Below are 21,119 nucleotides of genomic sequence, written 5' to 3'. Positions count from 1 at the left end.
ATGGTCTCTTTGGAACTTCATTTTTCCTTCTAATTTAAGTCTCTTCCATCTCTACTTACGTTTAAAGGGACACTGTCACCTGAATTTGGAGGGAACAATCTTCAGCCATGGAGGCGGGGTTTTTGATTCACCCTTTCCTTACCCGCTGGCTGCATGCTGGCTGCAATATTGGATTGATGTTCATTCTCTGTCCTCCATAGTACACGCCTGCGCAAGGCAAGATTACCTCGTGCAGGCGTGTACTACGGAGGACAGAGAATGAACTTCAATCCAATATTGCAGCCAGCGGGTAAGGAAAGGGTGAATCAAACACCTGAAAACCCCGCCTCTACGGCCGAAGATTGTTCCCTCCAAATTCAGGTGACAGAGTCCCTTTAAAATACCAAAACTAGTTGATTTTTAAAGAAATCCCTTTTGGAACTTCTCCTTTAAAATGGGTGTTTCAGGCTGAGTTGACCTTTTATCTTGTTTTTTTATTTTCTTGTTTTCTTCCCCCTGTATCTCTCTTCACTCCCCCCTTTCTTCCCATCTTTTGAGGTGTGTTTGATAGTTTTGTTATAAATCTCCCTTCGCGTGTATTGCATCCCCTCCCTAAAAAATGTTATAAAAACAATTTGATGAAAAGATTCTGTATAAATTGCATTTTATTAATTGAAATCACTAGTGTTTCTATATGTACAGTTGCGTGGAAACGTGTTTGCCACCTTCCGGATTTCCTATTCTTTTGCATGTTTATAACACTGAAATGTTTCAGATCACCAAATAAATGTAAATATTAGACAAAGATAACACAAAATGCAGTTAAATGAAGGTCTTTATTATTAGAGGAAAAAGAAATCCAAACCTACAGGGCCCTGTGTGAAAAAGTGATTGCCTCCCCCATTAAAACATAAATTAACTGTGGTTTATCACATCTTTGGGAATCTGAGTTCAATTTCCCTACACACATGCATGCCTGTTTATTGCCACACCTGTTCTCACTCAAGAAATCACTTAAATAAGACCTGCCTGCCAAAGTGAAGTAAGCCAAAAGATTCCTCAAAAGCTAGACATCATGCCGCAATCAAAGAAATCCTGGAACAAATGAGAAACAAAGTAATTGAGATATATCAATCTGGAAAATGTTATAAAGCCATTTCTAAACCTTTGGGACTCCAGTGAACCACAGTAAGAGCCATTATCCACAAATGCCAAAAACATGGAAGAGTGGAGAATCTTCTTAGGAATGTCCGGCCGACCTAAATTACCCCAAGAGTGCAGCAACGACTCATCCAAGAGGTCAAAAAAGACCACACAACAACATCCAAAGAACTCTCCAATGTGGCTGAATTACAACAATTCTGCAAAGATGAATGGGACAAAATCGCTCCAGAGTGTTGTAAAAGACTCATTTATTGCAAATGTCTGATTGCCGTTGTTGCTGCTGAGGATCGCCCAACCAGTTATTACGTTTGGGGGGCAATCACCTATTCACACAGGGCCCTGCAGGTTTGGATTTCTTTTTCCCTTAATAAAGACCTTCATGTAAAAACTGCATTTTGTGTTACTTGCAACATGCAAAAAAATAGGAAATCAGGAAGGGGGCAAACACTTTCACACAAATGTATAGGAGTCCAGTGGTCGTGAAGTCAACCCGGGAAGACTCTAAATCACTAGTCATACTGGACTCATATGCACACAAAAACCAGGGGTAGCCAAGACTAAAATGAAAGTTTTACTGAAACTTAACCCAACAAAATGCACATCTGATCAATTCCTGCTATATAACAGCCTTCCTGCAAATTAGATATAATTTTCAACATGACAGATTCCCTTCCTATAAGAAAGGGGATTTGGCACCCCCAGCACTTTTCTCCTAGACGTCAATGAAGTTCACAGGTGACCTCTCCTCCGGGTCCCTTGCATTATTTGCATTACTTTCCATGTTGCTGTAGCAGCTATTTTACTAGTGGATTGTGTGTAACCATGATTCAACTTTCAGAAATGTTAGGATTTTTCTTCTGATTACTTTTCCCTTGAAACCTAAGTGAAAGAAGAAACGTATCGCAGGCTAAAAGTGAAGTAGATGATCACCGCATCCAATCTGATCATGTCTTCAAGCGGAGACTTTTAAGCCTTGCAATGCTCCTCTGGGAAGTTATCGAATTTGGGTAACCGCCCCTGCTCTTCCCCCCACCTGTACCTGATGTCTACAGAATCCAGTTCTGTGGGACCCTTGGCGGTCCAGGGTTATGGCCATAATACTGTATAGGAAGCCCATACAGATCACATACATCCCAGCCCCCACCCATGGCCTCCAGGATCAGGCCCCTTCTGTCAGCCTGGATACTAATACACAGCTGCTCTGTCAGTAAACCCGTCTGACCCTACAACCAGTAACTTCCACAGCCCTGTGCATGCCACCAGTGGGGCACTGGCAGCAGGTGACAATGGATGGCTGCCAAACCAAACAAATGGAGTCCTAGCAACACAGCGCGCATTGCCGGCCAGCTAGCCCATGTGCTGAAGGTGTGGGTGCAGTGTGCGAGCCTGGGGGCTAGGGGGCGCCATGCCAGAGAGGCTACAGGACTGCACCAATAACAGACTCTGTCAGCTGGTACTTCTCGCTTCTCGGGCCCGCCCTTGTCTGCTATCGTCTGACAGCCATCTGATGATTAGACGCCGCCTCCTGCCACTTTAATTCTTAAAAACAAACGCCCTCCCGCACGGCTTTTTCTTGTTGATAGTCTGTGCATAGTGTGTCATGTCGCTGCTTAGCAACACTGCAGCCGCTCGCCAACGGTTGGTCACCAGCAGTCGCGTCTCCTCCTCCCGCTCCAGAGCGTGTGACCGCCGCCCGCCTCCGAGCCAGACAGGCAGTACGGCCTCGACAGCAGCACCAGCCGCCGCTCTGCCTGTCCGAGGGTCGGTGAGACGTGTGGGCGGTCAGTGTGTGGGAGTGGCCGCAGTGCGGGGGCGGGGCCTGGGTTCCCGGCTGCTCTCCTCCCACACTGACTCCCCTGGGTGATCGCCTGGGAGCGGAGGGCTGCTCGTGCCGTGAGTCGGTGCCGAGGTCGGGGATGCCGGGGCGCTGCCGCGCTGGTCGGAGACGAAGCCGGGGAGCGGAGGTCGCGGAGACGGTGGGGGATCAAGAGTCCGGCTGTACTCGCCCTGCTCAGCCGCCATGTTAACGAGGAAACCGTGTGCGGCTGCGGCGGTGCATCCGAGCGGTAAGAGCTGATCGGGGACAATGAAACGTGACTCCGGGGACAGTGCAGGTGACAGGCGGCGCCACATCGGTGGCCATTGCCTGTGCTGCCACCCTCTCCAGACATGTTCCTGCAGGCCTGGCACGGGCCCGACGGGGTTAACAGCCGCCTTCCGCTTTGTCTGCTCCGTGTACCTGGAGACGGAACCGGCGGTGACCGGGAGACCTGTCACTAGGGAAAGCCACTGCATGGGCCATCTACTGGGAAGCCCTAACAATGGCCGCATGTCTGGTCCTAGTGTGTTCTGCCCCATGTGTGCAGTCTGGGGCCAGCACATTATGTCAGTTATGTATGGCTGTGTCCTACGCCGGGCACGGCTGTGTGTGGCGGTGTCCTACGCCGGGCACGGCTGTGTGTGGCGGTGTCCTACGCCGGGCACGGCTTGTGTGTGGCTGTGTCCTGCTCCGGGCACGGCTTGTGTGTGGCTGTGTCCTGCGCCGGGCACGGCTTGTGTGTGGCGGTGTCCTACGCCGGGCACGGCTTGTGTGTGGCTGTGTCCTGCGCCGGGCACGGCTTGTGTGTGGCTGTTTCCTGCGCCGGGCACGGCTTGTGTGTGGCTGTGTCCTGCGCCGGGCACGGCTTGTGTGTGGCTGTGTCCTGCGCCGGGCACGGCTGTGAGTGGCTGTGTCCTGCTCCGGGCACGGCTTGTGTGTGGCTGTGTCCTGCGCCGGGCACGGCTTGTGTGTGGCTGTGTCCTGCGCCGGGCACGGCTGTGTGTGGCTGTGTCCTGCGCCGGGCACGGCTTGTGTGTGGCTGTGTCCTGCGCCGGGCACGGCTGTGAGTGGCTGTGTCCTGCTCCGGGCACGGCTTGTGTGTGGCTGTGTCCTGCTCCGGGCACGGCTTGTGTGTGGCTGTGTCCTGCGCCGGGCACGGCTTGTGTGTGGCTGTGTCCTGCGCCGGGCACGGCTTGTGTGTGGCGGTGTCCTGCGCCGGGCACGGCTTGTGTGTGGCTGTGTCCTGCGCCGGGCACGGCTTGTGTGTGGCTGTGTCCTGCTCCGGGCACGGCTTGTGTGTGGCTGTGTCCTGCGCCGGGCACGGCTTGTGTGTGGCTGTGTCCTGCGCCGGGCACGGCTTGTGTGTGGCTGTGTCCTGCGCCGGGCACGGCTTGTGTGTGGCTGTGTCCTGCGCCGGGCACGGCTTGTGTGTGGCTGTGTCCTGCGCCGGGCACGGCTTGTGTGTGGCTGTGTCCTGCGCCGGGCACGGCTTGTGTGTGGCTGTGTCCTGCGCCGGGCACGGCTTGTGTGTGGCTGTGTCCTGCGCCGGGCACGGCTTGTGTGTGGCTGTGTCCTGCGCCGGGCACGGCTGTGTGTGGCTGTGTCCTGCGCCGGGCACGGCTGTGTGTGGCTGTGTCCTGCGCCGGGCACGGCTGTGTGTGGCGGTGTCCTACGCCGGGCACGGCTGTGTGTGGCGGTGTCCTGCGCCGGGCACGGCTTGTGTGTGGCTGTGTCCTGCGCCGGGCACGGCTGTGAGTGGCTGTGTCCTGCTCCGGGCACGGCTTGTGTGTGGCTGTGTCCTGCTCCGGGCACGGCTTGTGTGTGGCTGTGTCCTGCGCCGGGCACGGCTTGTGTGTGGCTGTGTCCTGCGCCGGGCACGGCTTGTGTGTGGCTGTGTCCTGCGCCGGGCACGGCTTGTGTGTGGCTGTGTCCTGCGCCGGGCACGGCTTGTGTGTGGCTGTGTCCTGCGCCGGGCACGGCTTGTGTGTGGCTGTGTCCTGCGCCGGGCACGGCTTGTGTGTGGCTGTGTCCTGCGCCGGGCACGGCTTGTGTGTGGCTGTGTCCTGCGCCGGGCACGGCTTGTGTGTGGCTGTGTCCTGCGCCGGGCACGGCTTGTGTGTGGCTGTGTCCTGCGCCGGGCACGGCTTGTGTGTGGCTGTGTCCTGCGCCGGGCACGGCTTGTGTGTGGCTGTGTCCTGCGCCGGGCACGGCTTGTGTGTGGCTGTGTCCTGCGCCGGGCACGGCTTGTGTGTGGCTGTGTCCTGCGCCGGGCACGGCTTGTGTGTGGCTGTGTCCTGCGCCGGGCACGGCTTGTGTGTGGCTGTGTCCTGCGCCGGGCACGGCTTGTGTGTGGCTGTGTCCTGCGCCGGGCACGGCTTGTGTGTGGCTGTGTCCTGCGCCGGGCACGGCTTGTGTGTGGCTGTGTCCTGCGCCGGGCACGGCTTGTGTGTGGCTGTGTCCTGCGCCGGGCACGGCTTGTGTGTGGCTGTGTCCTGCGCCGGGCACGGCTTGTGTGTGGCTGTGTCCTGCGCCGGGCACGGCTTGTGTGTGGCTGTGTCCTGCGCCGGGCACGGCTTGTGTGTGGCTGTGTCCTGCGCCGGGCACGGCTTGTGTGTGGCTGTGTCCTGCGCCGGGCACGGCTTGTGTGTGGCTGTGTCCTGCGCCGGGCACGGCTTGTGTGTGGCTGTGTCCTGCGCCGGGCACGGCTTGTGTGTGGCTGTGTCCTGCGCCGGGCACGGCTTGTGTGTGGCTGTGTCCTGCGCCGGGCACGGCTTGTGTGTGGCTGTGTCCTGCGCCGGGCACGGCTTGTGTGTGGCTGTGTCCTGCGCCGGGCACGGCTTGTGTGTGGCTGTGTCCTGCGCCGGGCACGGCTTGTGTGTGGCTGTGTCCTGCGCCGGGCACGGCTTGTGTGTGGCTGTGTCCTGCGCCGGGCACGGCTTGTGTGTGGCTGTGTCCTGCGCCGGGCACGGCTTGTGTGTGGCTGTGTCCTGCGCCGGGCACGGCTTGTGTGTGGCTGTGTCCTGCGCCGGGCACGGCTTGTGTGTGGCTGTGTCCTGCGCCGGGCACGGCTTGTGTGTGGCTGTGTCCTGCGCCGGGCACGGCTTGTGTGTGGCTGTGTCCTGCGCCGGGCACGGCTTGTGTGTGGCTGTGTCCTGCGCCGGGCACGGCTTGTGTGTGGCTGTGTCCTGCGCCGGGCACGGCTTGTGTGTGGCTGTGTCCTGCGCCGGGCACGGCTTGTGTGTGGCTGTGTCCTGCGCCGGGCACGGCTTGTGTGTGGCTGTGTCCTGCGCCGGGCACGGCTTGTGTGTGGCTGTGTCCTGCGCCGGGCACGGCTTGTGTGTGGCTGTGTCCTGCGCCGGGCACGGCTTGTGTGTGGCTGTGTCCTGCGCCGGGCACGGCTTGTGTGTGGCTGTGTCCTGCGCCGGGCACGGCTTGTGTGTGGCTGTGTCCTGCGCCGGGCACGGCTTGTGTGTGGCTGTGTCCTGCGCCGGGCACGGCTTGTGTGTGGCTGTGTCCTGCGCCGGGCACGGCTTGTGTGTGGCTGTGTCCTGCGCCGGGCACGGCTTGTGTGTGGCTGTGTCCTGCGCCGGGCACGGCTTGTGTGTGGCTGTGTCCTGCGCCGGGCACGGCTTGTGTGTGGCTGTGTCCTGCGCCGGGCACGGCTTGTGTGTGGCTGTGTCCTGCGCCGGGCACGGCTTGTGTGTGGCTGTGTCCTGCGCCGGGCACGGCTTGTGTGTGGCTGTGTCCTGCGCCGGGCACGGCTTGTGTGTGGCTGTGTCCTGCGCCGGGCACGGCTTGTGTGTGGCTGTGTCCTGCGCCGGGCACGGCTTGTGTGTGGCTGTGTCCTGCGCCGGGCACGGCTTGTGTGTGGCTGTGTCCTGCGCCGGGCACGGCTTGTGTGTGGCTGTGTCCTGCGCCGGGCACGGCTTGTGTGTGGCTGTGTCCTGCGCCGGGCACGGCTTGTGTGTGGCTGTGTCCTGCGCCGGGCACGGCTTGTGTGTGGCTGTGTCCTGCGCCGGGCACGGCTTGTGTGTGGCTGTGTCCTGCGCCGGGCACGGCTTGTGTGTGGCTGTGTCCTGCGCCGGGCACGGCTTGTGTGTGGCTGTGTCCTGCGCCGGGCACGGCTTGTGTGTGGCTGTGTCCTGCGCCGGGCACGGCTTGTGTGTGGCTGTGTCCTGCGCCGGGCACGGCTTGTGTGTGGCTGTGTCCTGCGCCGGGCACGGCTTGTGTGTGGCTGTGTCCTGCGCCGGGCACGGCTTGTGTGTGGCTGTGTCCTGCGCCGGGCACGGCTTGTGTGTGGCTGTGTCCTGCGCCGGGCACGGCTTGTGTGTGGCTGTGTCCTGCGCCGGGCACGGCTTGTGTGTGGCTGTGTCCTGCGCCGGGCACGGCTTGCGTCCTGCGCCGGCTTGTGTGTGGCTATGGCTGGTGCTGGACATGGCCGGTGTGTGGCGATATTCTCTGTAGGGCATATTGGTGACTTATGGACCCTCTCTGTAGGGCCCGGCTGCTTGCGGCGATGTATGACCACACACTGCAGGGCACAGTGGTCTGTGTAGGGTACAGTAGGCCTGTGTCTTCTCTTGCTGAGCACCTTTTCCCCTCCATTTTATATATAGTACCATAGTAGAAGTTTATTGTGTTGTGTATCACGGCCATACATCTACCCTGCACTGGATGCTCGCAGTTTTCTATTACATTGGGTGTAGTCGGGATCTCACATGGTGCAGTGCGCTCGGCACCGGACATTAGCGGGATGTAATGGACATATTTGCTATAATGGTTTTGAATCATGTGTTTTTTGTTTTTTTTCCCCCTTGTATTTTAGGCAGAGGAAGTGAGGGTACTAGCCAACTGCAGCAGTCTCCGGCCTTGCCCCGTTCTGCAGCCGGTACAGTGCCATCATCACCGGTATCATTGCCGCCCTTAAGAACCAGCAACGCAACACACACGGTAAGTATCTCGGATGGCCAGTACATACATTAGCCTATTAGCCTTCTTAGATTGTCTGTTAATCGTCTTCTTGGCTTCTAAATTCAGCCAAGACATTGATATTTATAGAAATAAATGTGCGAGGTGCAGTCACGGTGACAGCCAAGCAGCAGAGGCATCTGTTTCATGTCTGCTGGAGAGGCTACATAGTTCCTGTACATTACCGGAGGAATGAATGGGCTTTTTCATTCTTAGTATTTTTATTCTAGTGCTTGTATATATTCGTGTTTGCATATATTGTGTGTTATTTCAGTGTTTGCATATATTGTGTGTTATTTCAGTGTTTGCATATATTGTGTGTTATTTCAGTGTTTGTATATATTGTGTGTTATTTCAGTGTTTGTATATATTGTGTGTTATTTCAGTATTTGTATGTTGTGTGTGTTATTTCAGCGGTTGGGTATATTGTGTGTTATTTCAGCGGTTGGGTATGTTGTGTGTTATTTCAGCGGTTGGGTATGTTGTGTGTTATTTCAGCGGTTGGGTATGTTGTGTGTTATTTCAGCGGTTGGGTATATATTGTGTTATTTCAGCGGTTGGGTATATATTGTGTTATTTCAGCGGTTGGGTATATTGTGTGTTATTTCAGCGGTTGGGTATGTTGTGTGTTATTTCAGCGGTTGGGTATGTTGTGTGTTATTTCAGCGGTTGGGTATGTTGTGTGTTATTTCAGCGGTTGGGTATATATTGTGTTATTTCAGCGGTTGGGTATATGTTGTGTTTTATTTCAGCGGTTGGGTATATGTTGTGTGTTATTTCAGCGGTTGGGTATATATTGTGTTATTTCAGCGGTTGGGTATATGTTGTGTTTTATTTCAGCGGTTGGGTATATGTTGTGTGTTATTTCAGCGGTTGGGTATATATTGTGTTATTTCAGCGGTTGGGTATATGTTGTGTTTTATTTCAGCGGTTGGGTATATGTTGTGTGTTATTTCAGCGGTTGGGTATATATTGTGTTATTTCAGCGGTTGGGTATATGTTGTGTTTTATTTCAGCGGTTGGGTATATGTTGTGTGTTATTTCAGCGGTTGGGTATGTTGTGTGTTATTTCAGCGGTTGGGTATGTTGTGTGTTATTTCAGCGGTTGGGTATATATTGTGTTATTTCAGCGGTTGGGTATATATTGTGTTATTTCAGCGGTTGGGTATGTTGTGTGTTATTTCAGCGGTTGGGTATATATTGTGTTATTTCAGTGGTTGGGTATGTTGTGTGTTATTTCAGCGGTTGGGTATATATTGTGTTATTTCAGCGGTTGGGTGTATTGTGTGTTATTTCCGCGGTTGTGTAGATATATCTTTCTTTCAGATTTAGACCCACCATTGAGATCCATTCCATTATTTTCCGTTTGAGTCTCCTTTTTGTCAGACTCTGGCTGTAGTCATCTGGTTTCTTCTTCACCTTCCCTGAACTTTCTCTAAGAGATACAAATGGCAGTTGATGTCTTTTTATAGTTGAGCCTTGTATTATTCATTAGAGGATGCAGAGTTTTTAGTGAATTATCTGTGCTGGGTCACATTCGGTCAGCTGGTGTGGCGCCTGTTGTACACCAGCTACATCTTTTCTGCTTTTTAGTGTATAGCAGCTGTTGGATGCTGTGGTATTGGGCAGACAGGTGGCGGACAGCTGCTCGGTATTGAAACATTTTAGGAATAAGATGTCAGTTCCCCGTTCTGCTGCTGTTCGGCGGTCGTGGTGTCACTGAGCCGTCCAGCAAACCTTTCCCTTATGATTCCCAGCTACAGTGTGAGGATTTGGTAGTAAATATCTATTTACTTCCTTGTTTTCTTCTGCTGCTATTCCGTTGCATACCTTTAAAGGGAAGGTGCCACCAGTTTTTTGTAGTTTGTTTTTGTGTGACATTAAGCTTAAAATAGTAAATAAAATGTATTAATGCAATGTTTGCACTGTTTACAAACATTTCTATATGAAAAATATTATATATTTTCTTAGAACTATATATATTGACCACTAGGGGGAGCATTTTCCGTTTTAGACCTCAAGCAGCTATAGTAAGACTTACCAGCATTACTGTTAGCAGCAAAATTGGGGCAGTAACTGCTGACATCACCATTTCCCTCCCCTTTTGGGTGGTCCAATATCCCTAGGGCAGAATGAAGAGCAGCATCACAGGGAAGCGCCATTTTGTGTGTGATTGCCCTGTGATCTGCTATCACCAGCAGTTACTGCATCAGAAACACAGCTACAGAGTTTACAAAAAAGCAGAACACAGTGGGCTCAGCAGCATGGTGGACTGGAGGAAAAGTGAAGACATGTGGTGTTTATGTATGGAGCAGCATTATCTGAGCAGAGCTGTCTGTGACTCATCCCTCAGTAAGATAAGGAGGAGATCCAGGTCCGCAGAGAATGGCCAGGCATTGTGGAGGGAGGGGAGAGATACATTGTATGGCAGAGAGAGAGGCAGGCTGTGAATGCAGCTTACCAGAGATGACAGGGTCTGTGTGTGAGGAGGCGGAGACAGAGCAGGAGAAGCACACAGGGAGGGCAGCGTGTGAGAGCAGAAGATGTCTGCCCAAGACATGCAGCATGGAGATAAATCACCCGCACTCCACATCCTCCGGTTCCAGTGAGTGCTTCTCTCCTGCGATAGAAAGTAAGTGGAGCTCGGCAGATAACACAGGGCTATTATAAAATGGCGGCCAGTCACACCTACAGCAGTGAGTTGTGCAGCCCACAGAGGCGTGCCCAGCTCACTGCTAATGCTGCTGCAATGTTACAGATAGGGTCAGCGCCAGTCTATTATCTCCTATGTCCATGGGGTGCCGTAATCTGACACTGATGGTGACCTGCTACTGCTGCAAAACCAAGATGTCAGCCCCCAGTGCCTTCTTTAAACTCATATTACACACGTAATCTGTTTCACATGCATTTCAAACTTGGTTAAAGCAGCATGTTATGCCACATTACAGTGATTTATTAATGATCTACAAACGCGGTACCTTCCCTTTAATATCTTCAAAAATGTCTTTGCTTGTTACACTTAAGATGGCCATACCCTTAGGTGAATGATACAGAGCTGTCGTGCCCTGCTTCCTTATAACCATACATGGATTTATTTTGATAGGCAGAGATGGATAAGTAGCTGGGGACCCCTCAAATGCTATTTATCTCCCAGAGAAACCAGGACTGGGAGAGCAACCAGTCTGATCTATGTCTGGGGGCACCTATTAAGCAGGCATAGTAAACATGACTGTCAGCCGATCCCTCTATTTGTGAGCTGCATATATTACACCAGGGGTGTCAAACTGCATTCCTCGAGGGCTGCATACAGGTCATGTTTTCAGGATTTCCTTGTACTGCACAGGTGATAAGTTAATCACCTACACACATAATGATTCCAGCACCTTGTGCAAAGCTAAGGAAATCTTGAAAACACGCATGGTTTGCGGCCCTCAAGGAATGCAGTTTGACACCCCTGTATTACACTGCAGTGGTAGATCCAGCTAGTATTCTAAATGATGGAAAACATTCCATCTTGGTGTACAGCATTGTCTTATCTGTTAATAGCTGTTACCTTGGAGACACCTTTAGATTCGAGAATTGTATAAGTTATGATGCCTAATAAGTTACGGGTATCAAAATTATCATATTTAGCAATGTTGCCAGAAATAAAGGCGAGTCTGATTTCCTGTTTACTGTGGATTCCAAAGCTAGCAGCTGAAGTCTTCGATGGGCTTGTCAGGCCAGTCTCCTTGATTATGGCACAAATGATGTAAACGCTCATTTGACAAGTATCTTTACTTCCACCAAATTTACCACAGATAAGTTACCCAGGTAAAAAAAAAGTACATTCAGTTCAAGTAAAATATTATATTTTATTGATAACTGTTAAAAAAATGTATTTAAAAAAGTAAATTTAACAAAGAAAGATGCTGGATAAAAAGAGGGACTCTGTTCACAGTATGTCACAGGATGTAAAAATGCAATTATATATTCTACCAATCCTAATCCGTTACAAAATCTGTCAATGGTAAGTAGTCAAGACTGAACTACCCAGGGACTGTACCAAAAGGCTGCTCGTATAGCATCCCTCAGTGATTAGATACTCTGCCTAACACTATGCCTATAAAAATACAAGAACCGATCTCTGATGGGTTGAAAACAATTGGTTGTATAAAGTGCAAATACGATATCAGTAAGGTATCACAGGAAAAACAGAGTAAAAAAACAAGTGTTTAATGGCTGCTATATAAGCATGCCTACGTGGAACGATTTGTAAGTCAGCTTGTTAGTGAACCAAATGTCTGCTAGCCGCAAGCAAAAGTGCAGTGCAATGATTTGTTAGGATGGTCCGATGTTAAAATAGCAGAAAAAGGTGGATGCATAGCTGTATTGCACAAATCCTGGTGGATACTATGGCATCCCTCTGCCCCAACGCGCGTTTTGCTCTGCTTCTAGCAAAATCATGGCACTGCACTTTTGTTTTCTACTTTCTGTTTGACTGACAACTTTTTGCCTGAAGTCACACAGCACAGAGGCTGACCTCAAAACCTAAGGAGGTGCTTGGCAGAGAATAGAGCTGGAGTGACAGACTTTAGATCTACAAATAGCTGTTCAGCCTCATTTGCATATCAAAATTGCTGATTTCTTAGTACCATAAGAATGGACTTATATAAACATATTGTTGGATTTATCTTTGAAAGATCTATAGTGTCTTTAAAAGGTATTTACGGTATACCCCCGTGAAGAACTTTTCCGCATTATTGCATGTCACACCCACAAACTTTAATGTATTTTTGGGGAGATATTTTTGTGATATACCAACACATATTACCAAGTATTTGTGAAATGTCTAGGAAACGATGCATTGTTCTACAAATATTTTAAAAGTGTAAATCTGAAAATGATGACGTGCATTTGTATTCTGTCCCCCCCCCCCCTTCCCCACTCACACTGAGTAAATACTTTTTAGAAATCCTTTCTCTGCAATTACTGCTGCAGCCCTTTTGAGGTACATCTCTACTAGTTTTGCACATCTAGAGGCTGACATTTTTGCCCATTATTCCTTGCAAACTAGCTCTCTCTCTGTGAAATTGGATGATGAGCATCTATGAACAGCAATTATCAAGTCTTGCCACAGATTGTCAATGGGCTTTAGGTCTGGACTGTGACATTGAAACACATGAATATACTTTGCTCTAAACCATTCCGTTGTAGCTCGGGCAGTATTTTTAGGGTTATTGTCCTGCTGGAAGGTGCATTTACACCCAAGTCTCAAGACTTTGGCAGCCTCTAACAGGTTTTCCTCCATAATTGCCCCGTATTTCACTCTATCCATCTTCTCATCAACTCTGACCACCTTTCTGTCCCTGCTGAAGAAAAGGCTCCCCACAGCATGATTCTGCCATCACCATGTTTTACTTTGGGGATGTTGTTTTCAGGCTAATGTTTTCTGCCACACATAGTGTTTACATAGCGTTTGCACTTTTGCCACATGCTAGCTGTGTCCCCTACATGACTTTTTTAATACTGCAAGCTGGACTCCTCAAGAAAGATCATGGCCTCTAGGCTGCTTCTCTAATTAGTGTTCTCCTTTCTTAGGATGTACGTTTTATGTGGACGGCCATGTCTTGGTAGGTTTGCAGTTGTGCCATATTCCTTCCATTTTTGGATGAGAGATTGAACAGTGTTCCGTGAGATGTTCAGAGATTGGACTATTTATTTTTTATAACTAAACCCTGCTGTCACAAATCATTAAGGGATTTGTGGCAACTCTGGGTCTGCTGAAATCAAAATGTTGTTTTTTTTTTCCCTTTTGGTCCAGCAAGAGTTAATGTCAGTCTCTTGCTGGCTGTTCTTTTAAGCTGGTCAGCTGATGTTGGTTGGTAGCCACTCCAATCTCCCTTTAAATAGTCACATAACCCATCAGCTGTTCATTGGTTATAGTGTTTTTGTTCTATGCAGACCACCTTGGTGTGTGGAACTCGAGTGTGACGGTGGTGTAGATGCTTTGGGAGTTCTGCTATACTACTGTCATTTTCTGTGCTGGTTTGGAGCTTGGCAGCTGAACAGGAGCTGGGTATTTCAATTTTTGACTGTTCCGTGTTTCTCTTCCCCTGTGTATTACCAGTGCACTAACCGGGGTACATTGCGGTGACCGTCAGAGACATGGCATGTGACATCAGGGTGGGAGAAGGACCTGCTTAGGGGATTAGGGAAGCTTAGGGATCCAGAGACACTGGTTGGTATCAGGAGATGGCCCTACCTTTAGTGCCTTCCTCTCCTTTTTCCACCCCGTCTTATTTGTATGCTGTGTTTTCGCCGGACTTACCCATGTTCCAAGCGCGATGCCTGCTTTATTCTTCTCCACAACTTTATCCCTGACCTGTCTGGTGTGTTCCTTGGTTTTCATGATGCTGCTTGAGCCCTAATATTATCCAACAAACCTCTGAGGCCTTCACAGAACAGCTGTAGTTATACTGAGAATAATTTACTCACAAGTGGACTCATTTTACAAATTATGTAACTTCTGGAGGCATTTTATTTAGAGGTGTCAGGCTACAGGGTGCTGAATACAATTGCACGTCACAGTTTTCAGATTTATATATTTTTTTAAATATTTATAAAGCAATGTATAGTTTCCTCTATACTTCACAATACTTGCTACTTTGTGTTGGTAAATCATATAAAATTGCAGAAAGACATAAGTTTGCTGATGTAATGTGAAAAAGTTCACAGGGATTGAATACTTTTTTCAGGCACTTTGCATGCACATATAAATAGTTTAGGTTTGAAATTTTCTGACCGATTCCATTTAAACAATAGGTCATTTTATGATGACTCCCCTTTATGGAATTGTTGTCCTAGTAGGACATCCCTTTTTAATGCTTTGGAAATTTGAAGAAAACACAATGGTGACAGTGACAGCAGTATGTGACTGTGTGAACAGATACGTAAAGTAAACAACATTATCATTTTGCCTGGTTGAGGTATGCAAGCAATGAGCCAGAGCAAGGTTCACGTCAATGCTGACATTTTCTGAGATTGTTAACATAATTGTTTCCTTTAAAGAATAAACTTAATACATGATGAAATTGTGTATTTCAGATTGGAGGCAATAAGCACACGATGAATGAACATCTGCACATTAGCAGCCATGGACAGATCCAGGTTCAGCAGCTGTTTGAAGACAATAGCAACAAAAGAACTGTTCTGACAACACAACCCAACGGACTCGCAGCTGTTAGTAAAACTGGATTGCCTGTTGTTTCCGATAGACAACTCGAAAGCACACACCGTAGACAAGGAAGTTCTAGCTCTTTGAAATCCTCAGATGGGACAACCAAAGTAAAGTCCTCTTCATTAACCCCAGAACAAGCAATGAAGCAATACATGCAAAAACTGACTGCTTTCGAGCACCATGAAATTTTCAACTATCCTGAAATTTACTTTTTGGGTCCAAATGCAAAGAAGCGTCAAGGTGTGATTGGTGGTTCAAATAATGGTGGTTACGATGATGTCCAGGGTTCTTATGTGCAGGTGCCACATGATCATGTTGCTTACCGTTACGAAGTTCTTAAGGTAATTGGCAAAGGAAGTTTTGGGCAAGTTGTGAAGGCTTATGATCACAAACTCCATCAGCACGTGGCCTTAAAAATGGTAAGGAATGAGAAACGTTTCCACCGTCAAGCCGCAGAAGAAATACGGATCTTGGAGCATCTAAAGAAGCAGGATAAAGACAACAACATGAACGTCATCCACATGTTGGAGAACTTTACATTCCGCAATCATATCTGCATGACGTTCGAGCTGCTGAGCATGAATCTCTATGAGCTCATAAAGAAAAACAAATTTCAAGGCTTCAGCCTGCCTTTAGTCCGCAAGTTTGCGCACTCAATTTTACAGTGCTTGGATGCTTTGCACAAAAACAGAATAATCCACTGTGACCTTAAACCGGAAAATATTTTATTGAAACAACAGGGTAGAAGTGGCATCAAAGTGATCGATTTTGGTTCCAGCTGTTATGAGCATCAGCGTGTGTACACATACATCCAGTCCCGCTTTTATCGAGCTCCAGAGGTAATACTTGGCGGTCGCTATGGCATGCCTATTGACATGTGGAGCTTGGGCTGCATTCTAGCAGAATTGTTGACTGGTTATCCACTTTTACCTGGTGAAGATGAAGGAGATCAATTGGCATGTATGATTGAATTACTGGGGATGCCGTCTCAAAAATTGCTTGATTCTTCAAAACGAGGCAAGAATTTTGTCAGCTCCAAAGGTTACCCTCGTTATTGCACTGTTACAACTCTGCCAGATGGGTCTGTGGTTCTGAACGGCAGCCGTTCTCGAAGAGGAAAGCTACGAGGCCCTCCTGGAAGTAGGGACTGGGTAACTGCATTGAAAGGCTGTGATGATCCCTTGTTTCTTGATTTTCTAGCACAGTGTTTAGAATGGGATCCTGCTTTGCGCATGACGCCCAGCCAGGCGTTACGACACCATTGGCTACGTAGACGCTTGCCAAAGCCTCCAACTGGAGAAAAGGCCTCTTCCAAAAGAATAACTGAAAGCTCTGGTGCTATAACATCCATTTCTAAGTTACCTCCCACATCAGGCTCAGCTGCAAAACTAAGAACTAATTTGGCCCAAATGACTGACGCCAATGGAAATATTCAGCAGAGGACTGTGTTGCCAAAGCTTGTTAGCTGATCTAATGAACAACTCTTCAAACACCTTGTTGAGCCTTATGCTTACAGCTCGCATTCAGAATATTTTTAATCACTCGGTTTGTACCAACTCTTTCTGTGCAGCCATTGTCATTTTTTTTAGTAATAATGCAATTTTGTATTTAAACATTGGGGACGATGCTTTAAGGTTTTATCATTTTTTTTTTAAGTATATAGTTTATAATTGGCTTTGTCTAGAAAGTGTCAAAATCAGTGGCTGGCCACTGACTTGGTGACTGTTAAACATAACTTATTGTCTTCAGATGGTTGAACTAGCATTGATGCATTTTTAAAGCCGTGACTGTCGTACTGCAACAATCTAGCCCTGTATTATTTCAACTACTTCGTACAGACGCACACAATGGTATGCATATACAGTGCACATTTGGAGTGAAAACATCCCTTGTGGAGTATGCATTTTGCATATTTTTTCATGTCTTTCAAAGATCTGATGGACAAGGTTTTTAAGCAAGTAAACTGGTATGAGGGAAAGTGAACCTTTTTAAAAGATTTCAATACATGTATTTATTATTTTTAGGTACTTAGGGATTGTCAGGTATACACTAACTTTTTTTTTTTTTTTTGTATGTGCCCAATCAACCCCACTACTTGTTCTGACCACAACAGAACGTTGATCATTATCAATCCACCATGTTATGCATAGGGCAGAGCATCATGGGTTGGGGTATGACATCGGGACCACTAAAGAGAATCCATGCACAAGGCACAAAAAAAAGAGAATGATAGTGTAGTAGTTAAACAATTGGAAAGTCGAAAAATGTAAGTTCATACACAAGTTCCAAAGTGGAAAAGCCGTAAGAAGAAAAGGGGGTCTTCCAGGTATCTTGTCTTCTTTTGAGATGGAAAGTGTAAAGGGCTGCAAAATCTTAACTCGGCGGTCCTTTAATAAAAATTGAGCTGGTGTTTCGCAAATACTAATTCCTTCCTCAGGAGAGGATCTGTTATGTACCGCCCCCTTTTAGGACCTGGACTAATCGTGGCAAGGTATACAGAATATAGGAATTACTTTAGGTTGTGGATGGGTATGGATTTCAGTACCTCATACTACTTAAGGTGCCCAAATGCCTTAAGTTTTTAGCCAACTGCTTTGTCCTCCATGCACATGAATGCTTAGCTGGGCCAAGTGTTCATGCATTCTCTATAGGGAGAGCAGAGTAGGCTGCTGCAAACTTGCATTGGTAAAGAACAAAATGGTCGGGTATTTTAAATTCAAAGTGCCCAACCCTTATCTCACCTAACATTACCGGGGGAGGCAGAGTCCGAGACCCCGGTACATACTAAATTGTCGGCTTTGGACAACTATAATCTAGTATGTATGGGGCCTTTAGTTGAGGCATTAAAAATATTTACACCATGACTTCCCTTCTCAGCATGGGTGTTCTAGGTAGTCTGACCTGCCAGAATTTGCTGGTCGGGGAGACCCTCTGTGACATGGATTATACAATTCAAAGTTGGGTATCTGCCCAATATTATCTTTCCCTGCTTTTATAGCACTGTCGGAATACCATTCAGTCCCAGGAGCAGTGAGCTTGAATTTAGTCACATTAATAATTAAAATAAATCTTTACTCTAAAAATCTATAAATCCCTCTCTAAAATTTCCACCATAGCACAATCTACCCAAATGGTAAAATCCTGAAAAGGCTGATCCTTTGAAGGAATGACTGTTAACCCTTTTTCTTTACTCCGCAAGCCTGCAGCTGTGTTTTTCTAGTTACACTTAAAGCATGGTCCCCCAATACCACTAGATCTGCTGGTGGTCCGTTTTCTTAAGCTTTCGATAAAGGCACAGTTCAGTCGGCACTGATGTGAGGCAACGTGAATTTTTTTAACACTTTATTTTACAGTGTTTGCCATCTTTTCACAGGTAAACTGTATTGATCCCTATTCTGAGTTAATATTCGTTAATATGAAGAATTCCTAGCCGTCTGCTCGAATTATAGGAATGTATTTATTATAGAAGGCTCTTTCTATATAGTTATCAGACTAAATATTCACACTGGTAATTTGCACATTGTGTTTAGTGAAGAAACACTGGCCGTCGCTGACTGTGCCAGCAGAATATGGACTATGTATTCTAAACTTTAATTTAATGATGACCCCATTAATATGTTGTATGTTTCCTGCGCCCACTGGGCATTGAATGCACTTATTTCGTCATCTATTTTGTGTCTGTAGCTTAGAGTGCCAGGACTTTTTTTATAGAGTTGTGTAATATTGGAAAAGCATGGGTGCCTTCTTTCAGAAGCAACGCCGCTCTTGTCCATGGGCAATGTATGGTAATGCAGCTCCGCCCCATTCAAGTAGATGGATAAGAGCTGTTGTACCAGTCCTAGCCTGAGGACTTAAGTGGCGCTATTACCCATTTTTTTCCAATCTAATTGAACACGTCTATTTTTACTTTTGAACTTACAGCCATGCAATGTCTCAGTTTATAGCTGCTCTCTTCTCTGAAGCCTTTTGTAGTGTAAAGCGGAAAACACTGAGCATGTGAAGTGCAAGTTTGTCATTACTTTCTTAAGGGCTGAGCTGCTATAAGTTGTCCTGGAAACAATATTGCGTCTCACAGGTTCCTATTGTCGAGGGACGTCTTGGACTATTCACAGCGGTCGTGATGGCACAATGCGTTGCTGTTTCTTTGGTTGCAGCTTTGTTTAGCTCAGTTTTATGAACCCTCTGGGGCTTATTTGGCTCGTAAGTATGTTTATAATTAAAGTGCAGCAACAGAAGGAGTTAACATTAACAACACCGGATATAAATTGTGCCCTTTGTGAACCACGTGCCTTTCTGACATTGATGCCAGGCTGGGCATGTTTTGGCCTCCTTTTACTCCTCGCGGTAAAGGCATCTTTATTACAGATTGTTCGGACTTGTCTTAATATCACCATCTTACGTTGAGGCCTTACAAAGAACGATAACAGTAGTATTGTTTTCTTCTCGCTGACCAGACTGCTGGAAATGACTTCGATACTATTGAAGGGTTGAGGAAGCTCTTGAGTCAATCTCCAGGTACAATCCATGATTTATTGGTTCCCTACGTTTGTACACCGATCCTTCTTTTTGTACAATGTTTTGTTATGCTACACTTGGTAGGAAATCTTACTTTTCTTTTTTTTCATTTTTGGAAGAATTACCTCAAACATTTTTTCAGTTTTTGTAGTGTGTTCAATCCCAGGGCATTTGGTAAGAACCAAAGTGCATTCCTTTTCTAATAACCTGGCCTCGTGAAGCCGGGGTCTTTTACTAGGTGCGAGGCATTTGAGCCTCTCTTCGTGTCTGACCTTGGAGTGCATATGCTCTTACGTTGGGCTCTACTGTAACCCAGAGGGACAGTCGGTAAGTCTCGTACCCTTATTAGAAGGGTTTCCGGCAGATTCCTGCTTTTCTCTAGATTACAGTGTAGCCCAGTGATCACGTTTATCATAAACATGACTGTGAGTGATCTTTTATTGAAGGTTTTTATTTTTTATTTTTTTACATCGTGGCAGATATCTTCTTATGAAGATTTGTATGTGAATTCTCACTATAGCTTATGTCTGTGGTTATTAATCCGAGTCCTCCAGCATCCTAAATGGAGAATGTTGAATGCCACATGAGGGATCGGATACATGAAACCTGCTCCTTACGAGGTCTTCAGAGCATTCTCGCTTTTGGGATTGATTGTAATAACCACGGCCTTAGGCTTTCGCTTTGCTTCATGAGCAACATCTTAGACATGTGACTGTAATATGCTGCAATTTTGTGTACTGATAATATGTGAAACCCTTGGATTGAATGTGGACTTGTGTATATTTTGTGTACATTTTCTGTGCGATGCTGCTGGCTCCACTTTTTACATTGGAGATGTTCTAGTGGACTAGAATCAGTGGCCAGTTTTATAATACTGTATGTATTGTACAGCAGATGAAAGTATGACTTTCCAGTGAATATTTGTTAAAATTTATTGTCGTGGCCAGAGATCATTTCAGAATAAAACGTATGTCCCTTTTGCCTTTATTTGCCTGTTTTATAAATTGGGCTGAGAGTTTTTTGCTTCTATGAAGATTCAGAAAAGCTCCTCATTCGTGTTTTGTCATATGAATGGTTGACCTTGTCTTTAACCCCTTTACCCCCAAGGGTGGTTTGCACGTTAATGACCGGGCCAATTTTTATAATTCTGACCACTGTCCCTTTATGAGGTTATAACTCTGGAACGCTTCAATGGATCCTGGTGATTCTGACATTGTTTTCTCGTGACATATTGTACTTCATGACAATGGTAAAAATTATTTGATAGTACCTGCGTTTATTTGTGAAAAAAACGGAAATTTGGCGAAAATTATGAAAATTTCGCAATTTTCCAACTTTGAATTTTTATGCAATTAAATCACAGAGATATGTCACACAAAATACTTAATAAGTAACATTTCCCACATGTCTACTTTACATCAGCACAATTTTGGAACCAAAATTTTTTTTTGTTAG

General features: G+C 47.4%; 1 protein-coding gene across 1 annotated transcript; it reads left to right on the top strand.

The window, feature by feature from the left end:
• The first annotated feature begins 2,849 nt into the window (after nucleotides 1-2,849).
• DYRK2 (dual specificity tyrosine phosphorylation regulated kinase 2) lies at nucleotides 2,850-20,651 on the top strand. Its single transcript, XM_069764644.1, has 3 exons — nucleotides 2,850-3,209; nucleotides 7,788-7,912; nucleotides 15,017-20,651. Exons 1-3 carry the CDS (start codon nucleotides 3,164-3,166, stop codon nucleotides 16,616-16,618), a joined length of 1,773 nt encoding a protein of 590 aa, XP_069620745.1. The 5' UTR covers nucleotides 2,850-3,163; the 3' UTR covers nucleotides 16,619-20,651.
• Nucleotides 20,652-21,119: the final 468 nt, after the last annotated feature.

Source organism: Ranitomeya imitator, chromosome 4 (assembly GCF_032444005.1).
Source record: "Ranitomeya imitator isolate aRanImi1 chromosome 4, aRanImi1.pri, whole genome shotgun sequence".
NCBI lineage: Eukaryota > Metazoa > Chordata > Amphibia > Anura > Dendrobatidae > Ranitomeya > Ranitomeya imitator.
The sequence above is the reverse complement of the archived record's forward strand: the minus strand, read 5'-3'. Positions and strand labels throughout refer to the sequence as shown.